This window comes from Hylaeus volcanicus, chromosome 5 (assembly GCF_026283585.1).
Source record: "Hylaeus volcanicus isolate JK05 chromosome 5, UHH_iyHylVolc1.0_haploid, whole genome shotgun sequence".
In the NCBI taxonomy this organism is placed as follows: Eukaryota; Metazoa; Arthropoda; class Insecta; order Hymenoptera; family Colletidae; genus Hylaeus; species Hylaeus volcanicus.
This window is the reverse complement of record NC_071980.1, coordinates 14856449-14863627: the sequence shown is the minus strand read 5'-3', so window position 1 is coordinate 14863627 and position 7179 is coordinate 14856449. Positions and strand designations below refer to the sequence as shown.

At 35.3% G+C, this 7179-nt stretch overlaps 2 protein-coding genes across 2 annotated transcripts in view; one reads left to right on the top strand and one right to left on the bottom strand.

Moving 5' to 3' along the window:
• The window catches only part of LOC128876487 (E3 ubiquitin-protein ligase MIB1-like), a 605287-nt gene that overhangs the window by 38634 nt on the left and 559474 nt on the right, over window positions 1-7179 (bottom strand). The window lies entirely within an intron of this gene.
• LOC128877404 (uncharacterized protein K02A2.6-like) lies at window positions 4277-6766 on the top strand. Its single transcript, XM_054124685.1, has 2 exons — window positions 4277-5448; window positions 5533-6766. Exons 1-2 carry the CDS (start codon window positions 4277-4279, stop codon window positions 6764-6766), a joined length of 2406 nt encoding a protein of 801 aa, XP_053980660.1.

The following is a 7179-nucleotide window of genomic DNA, read 5'->3' as shown; positions in this document are numbered from 1 at the left end:
TGTTTTGACTTTGATATACCAATGTATTGGATGAAAACAAATTTGATGGAGTGTTTATCAAAGTTAGGTTTTCCTTATCCAATATTTCTATTGATTCAGGTTCTTTGCAATTTTTTGCTACATGACCTTATTGTTTACAGATAAAACACGATATTGCTTCCGCCGAAAGGTAGACCCAATAACTTGTGTCTTCAAAATTTATTTTAATTGACTCCGGGAGTTTATGTACGTCATCTGGGTGTATGTAGACCTGCACTAGACCTATACTTTTCAGTAATTAGAACTTTTTAATTATACATATTTGCATAGTTAGTATATTTTAAAAATAATCAAGAATTCAATCATTTCTTTTACGATTCTAAAACTTTGTTAAGGAATTTGTTATACTTCCGTACCCGTCCGGGTGCTTATTTTGATGTCATTAAATGCAGAAAAGCTTTCCGAACATAATGAGACCACAATTGGTTCCGGATACGTCCGGTTACAGTTTTTAGAGCTATTTGAATTAGAAATGACACGAGCGGTACCGTATCCCGAATGCTTATATGTTGGCGCTTGCTGTTAAAACCTTCGATTCTTTACAGGAATTTTTATAATTCTTTATCATGAAGTAAATGAAATGTTAAATTAATAAAAAAAACTTGTTGTTTATTTGTAATAATTTATTTCATTGCCACACAGCCACATGAAATTTGTCCTTTTTTCTCACGGTTGACACGATAACTTGACATTGGATCATCCGAAACCAAAAAATGAAAACAATTATTAAAATATAGTTTTGTTGCTACCATCCGTACTCTTCAGAATTTGGAATTCATCCGAATTTGGTTTAAAGCAAAACATTGGATTGTCGCCGCATTTCACGCGTAGGCCTGTACGTTCGCGTTTACTGGCCACCCACGAGACCCTCAGACATTCTTCGAAGGAATTGTTTAGACTACCGACGAATAAGGACGCATGAGATGTTTATACTACATATGTTACAGATAAGGCTTCGACTCTACTCTCTATTTTCTGAATGCATTCAGTTGAAACAGTGCCTTCAGAGAGTGTGCAGAGATATATTTACAGTACGATATTTTTTATATAGTTTTATATGTATTATACTTTTATTTTCATTTTTTTCGTTTTATTCAGTTTATGTTTTGTGTAGTTTATGTTAAGTTTATATTTTTGCTGTACTCATTAAGTGCGATTGATTAAGTTATTCGGTTAAGTTTTTATTTAAGTGTTTTCTTTTTTATTTCCACATTGAAGTTCATTTAATTTATACGTGGTGAGTACACTTAAACATGTAACTATATTTTTTCATGCAATTTGTGAGTTGTGAATTTTATTTAACTGCAATATTTTAACATATAGATATTGAAAGTTATTTAGACAGTTAGAAGACAGTTATTTAATATAATGCAGGAACGAGGCAACGAAAATATTAATAACAAGCTGGAATACTTAGAACAGTTCCTCTTAAATCAACAAAATTATTTCAACGAAGAACATCAAGGCTTCAAACACATAATGTCATACTTCAAAACAGATTTTAAACGCAAATGGAGGTGTGCATCTTATAAAACTCATCCTTTTTAAAAAAAAAATGAAAAGTGACTTCGAGGAATGATTGAAATTCCTACATCGCAAATTCATTCCAGTCATACAATAAAATCATCTTTAGATTTATCAGAATGCAGCAAACGAAGGAAAACAGAAAATCTTCGAAAAAACACAAGTAGTGATGAGTTGACATTTGCTGCTCGGTCGAAATTAAGATCTGAAGGCCTATTAGATGCTTCATTTCTATTGAAAGAAGTTACGAGATCTCCTACATGCGCAACAAAATATCGGAAAATTCATTTAACTAGAAAAACTGAAGAAAAAAAGAAAAATTAACAAACCTGCAAGCTCTTGCTATATTTGTAGAGGCAAGATTATCAAGAAGACAGTATGAAATAGTTAGGATGTCGGATAAGAAATTATTTCCGTGTTATTCCATTCTTTGGAAAGCGAAAACAGATTGCTACCCTGTTAAAGAATCATACACAATCATAGAATCCTATCCTGAAGTAAATTTACAAGATTTATTGAATCACACAGTTACCCGTTTATTATTCTATTTAGAGGAAGTTGTACACAATTGCAATGAAAATGAAACTTTCTTACATTTAATAAGTAAATGGGGATGCGATGGATCGCAACAAACGCAATATAAACAAAGATTTATAGAAAACATTGATTCATACGCCAACATTTTTCAAACATCATTTGTGCCCTTACAATTAGTTTCAAAAAATAAAAATATAATTTGGCAAAGTCCAACGCCATCGTCTCCACGGTACTGTAGACCAATTAGAATTAGATTCATTAACGAAACGAATGATGTAACAAATGAAGAAATAAATTATATGTAGACAAAAATTAACAACTTAATTGACACAAAAATTGAAGGAAATAAAAACATATCCGTTTTGCACACCTTATTGTTTACAATGGTTGATGGTAAGGTGTGTAATGCTGCTACCAGTACAAAGTCCACGATGAAATGTTTTATTTGCGGTGCTACACCTAGAGAGTTTAACGACTTGAAAAAAACTAGGGAAATAACTCCGACACATTAAGGTTTGGATTATCGATATTGCATGCTCGGATAAGATTATTCGAAAGCCTACTACATCTATCATATAAATTGCCACTAAAGAAGTGGCAAATAAGAGGACAAAGCGAAAAATGTATCGTAGAAGAAAGGAAGAAAAACATACAACAAGAGTTTAAAAGTAAAATGGGCCTTATTATAGATGTTCCAAAACCTGGATTTGGAAATTCCAATGATGGAAACACAAGTCGCAGATTTTTTGCAAATCATTTAATATCCGCATCAATAACACAAATTGATGTACAATTCATATATATGTAGATTGAAAGTAATATTAGAAGCCATCTCAAGTAGCCATAAAATTAATGTTGACGAATTTGCTGCATATGCTTCGGAAACAGCCAAATTGTATGTTGAATTATATCCCTGGCACCCGATGACACCCACAATGCACAAAATTTTAATTCACGGTGCAGCTGTAATAGAACATGCTATTTTGCCCATTGGTCAGCTGTCTGAAGAAGCAGCTGAGGCAAGGAACAAGCATTGTCGTCAATATAGACAAAATTATAGTAGAAAATTTTCTAGAAAATTATGTAATGAGGACATTATAAATCGACTCCTACTAACGTCTGATCCTCTTTTAACAAGTCTTAGACCAAAACAAAAGAAAAGAACACTGCCATTATTAAAGAGACTATAGATTTACTTGCACTTGCTAATGTTACAATTTCGGGAATCGAAAGCGAGGACGAAGACGAGGCTGAGAATGATAACGAAGATAAGGACGATAACGAAGATGCGGATGAAGACGAGGATGAAGGTGAAAATAAAGATGAAAGCGAAGACGAAGATCAATAGGAGGACGAAGACATATGTATAACGAAAAAGAAGAATTATCTGTAGAAACACACAGCACTTACTGCCAGAAAAGTAAAAATAATTTTAAAATATATAGCACATGCGACAAATTAGAATACATATATAATAAATATAAATTTTTGTGATTGCAGATATAATCGACTTCTATACATTTGTCGCAGCCTATAGCTATAGCCAATGAAATTTATAGCAAAATGTATTTATCGGTTCCTGAAAACCAAAGATTTTAATATGTTGTAGAGTATGTAAATGTGTGAGGGAGCGCTAGCGGCGGAAAAGCGTACACAAAAGTTGTACAGCTATACTTTCTGGGCGCGACGGCAGCCACGTGGGTTCCGTGCGCATATCGAATAAGTTAGCGTATTAAATATTAAGTATAAAACTATTACGTGCGATTACGGTGTCTGTTATTATTGGCCCCACATACACCACAATGGCGACGAGGATGTTGAAGAGAGAACCAGGAAACAAACAGGAGTGAGGTTATGTGTCGGCCACGTGTAGGAGAGTCGTAGGTAGAAAGGTACCGCGATAACGACATTACAGTGCTCGGTCGCATTTATACGTGCAAGTTAGTGGGTTATATTTATGCCTAACGGAAAAACATTGAGTTGGGTTCAGACTTTGGACAAAAAAACGGCAATTACCGAGTTACGGAAACGCGACGTGTAAGTGGACGGAAGTGAAAAATTCGAAGGGTTAAGATCACAATTACGCGAGCTAGTGAGAAAAGAGCTCGAAGACAAAATAGTCGACGACCCCGGAAGTATTGGAACAAGTAGTGACGATTTCGCGCACGAAGACAAAATGACGGACAACGTCAAGATAGCATTGAAATATAGAAGCGTTGGGCGTGCTTTAGTACCCCTGATTGAAAATGAGTTGGACAGAATGGTAAAATTAGGGCATTTAAAACCAGTTGACATTAGTGAATCTGTATTCAAGAGTAACAATAAAATCCGAATATGTGGAAACTTTAAAATGACAATTAATAAATATGTCATAATGGATAAATACTTTTTACATACAATTGATGATATATTTGCAAAATTAGAAGGTGGCAACATATTTTCAGAATTGGATCTAACACATGCGTACATGCAATTCCCAATAGACGAGGAGAATTCAAAATTATTAACAATCGTAACACACAAAGGGTTATTTCAATATACAAAGATACCAGAAGGAGTATCACCAGCTCCAGCAGACGTTCAAAGAAAAATGGATGAATGCTTGCGGGGCATAGATGGAACAATAGCTTATTTAGATAATATTTATATAACTGGTAAAACGGATGAGGAACATTTGACTAATTTGAATAAAGTTTGTAGTAGATTACACGAATGTGGACTAAGAGTTAATAAAAACAAATGTTATTTTATGAAAGATAAGTTAGAAGTCTTAGGGTTTGTCATAGACAAAAATGGCCTACACAAGGCAAAGTCAAAAGTTAATGCAATGATAAATGCTCCTCAACCAAAAAATGTCAAGGAACTAGAATCTTTTTTAGGACTGATAAATTTCTATGCCCGATTTTTACAAAATAGATCTGTAAACTTAAAACCACTATATGACTTGGTACATAGTGATAAATTTGAGTGGACGAATGAATGTACTGAAGCTTTCGAATGGGTAAAGGAGGAACTAATATCACCGAAAATATTGGTAAATTACAATCCAAAAGAAAAAATTGTACTAGCGTGTGATGCTTCCGAATACGGACTTTCGGCTATCCTTTCACATAAGTATAGTAATGGAGAGGAAAGACCAATTGCATACGCATCCAAAAAAATTGCAAAGAATGAACTGAATAGAAAAATTTTAGATAAGGAAGCAATGGCTATTATCTTTGGGTTCAAAAGATTCTATCAATTCATTTTTGGCAAAACTATTCTTTTGCGAACAGACAATAAGGCTTTAGGATTAATTCTGGGACCACGAAAGGGCATTCCTCAAACTGCCGATAATAGACTCCAAAGGTGGGCATACTACCTTTCAGGGTTTAGATAGGAAATTGAACATGTCAAATCGGAAGCAAATGCGAATTGTGATGCGCTTTCGAGGTTGCCAGTTAACGATGATACCGAATTAGCTGATACTACCTTTTCCAGCGTTAATTTTTTTGATGAAGGAATAATTTCGTACAATTATAAAACTTTGGCAAACGAAAGCAAAAAAGATAATGTAATAACGACTGCAATTAAATACGTAACAGGAATATGGCCAAATAATAGCAAAGAAATGTCAGACGAATTAAAAAGTATCTTCAATAAGAAATCAGAATTAACGGTGGAAAAGGGTTGTCTTTTCTGGGGATTAAGAGCCGTAATACCGCAGAGTATGAGATCTACATTACTTAATGAACTTCATGCAACGCACTTAGGGGTAGTTAAGATAAAAATGTTTGCTCGATCATACGTGTGGTGGCCAAGAATAGATCACGATATCGAAGATATGGTAGGAAACTGTAAAATTTGCTTAATTGAAAGGAAGAAGCCGCCACACACGCCACTAACTACATGGCTATATCCCGATAAAGCATGGGGCAGAATTCATTGCGATTTTGTAGAATTATACGAGAAAATGTACCTCATCATTATTGACGCCTACTCTAAGTGGCCCGAAATGATCAAATTCAATAATAACACAAAATCGTATAGACTAATAGAGAAATTCAAAACATTATTTGCCAGGCACGGGTTTCCTTTTCACTGTGTCACAGACGGGGAGGCGCAGTTTCGAAGCGAGGATTTTCATAACTTTTTGAATAGACATGGAGTTAAACATTCCTTCAGCACTCCCTATCACCCAGCCACAAACGGGGCGGCAGAGAACTTTGTACAAAGTTTTAAAGACAAGGTCAAAAAAATCGTAAAGGGGGGAGAGAGCGTGGACAACGTAATCAGTATGTTCCTTTTTGATTATAGAAGCATTGAACATTGTACGACTAGGCGAAGTCTAGCTTATTTAATGTTCAAACGCGAATTACGTACGAGATTTGACCTCCTGCGTCCAAACGTTAGCGAGACGGTGGAGAAATGTCAGAGAGCTCAGATTGTGGCGAGAAAGGGTAGGAGGAACGTAGACTTCAAACCCGGCAATAAAGTTGTCATAGATAATTTCGGAACTAGATCAAATAAGAGGATTGAGGATGAAATAGCGAAAGCAGTTTCGCCATCCACTTACATTGTAAAGGACGAAAACGAGGTCCTGCAAAAAAGACACACAGATCAAATGTACAAGAAAGGGAACCAAAATGTTGTTTTGCGACGCTCTCCACGTTTAAACAAGACGTAACTATTAAGGAAGCGGGAGAGTGTAGAGTATGTAAATGTGTGAGGGAGCGCTAGCGGCGCAAAAGCGTGCGCAGAAGTTGTACAGCTATACTCTCTGGGCGCGACGGCAGCCATGTGGGTTCCGTGCGCATATCGAATAAGTTAACGTATTAAATATTAAGTATAAAACTATTACGTGCGATTACGGTGTCTGTTATTATTGGCCCCACATACACCACATATGTTATTAATTTTATTAGTATAGTATATTAGTTTACGGCTCTGGGCCGCATGATGCGCAAAGCGAGAGAGAGCAGTTCAGTTGTTTTGTTATGCAGTTGGAATAACGCAGTTCTCCTGTGCACACACCATATTGTATTAAATATATATTTCATCATTACATTGCAGTTTTCTTATGTCCCGTAGACCACTACA

Coding starts and splice junctions, on each gene's coding strand:
- LOC128877404 (XM_054124685.1), top strand. CDS start 4,277: ATGACGGACAACGTCAAGATAGCATTGAAATATAGAAGCGTTGGGCGT. Junction 5,449..5,532: donor GCCGATAATAGACTCCAAAG/GTGGGCATACTA, acceptor TGCGCTTTCGAG/GTTGCCAGTTAACGATGATA.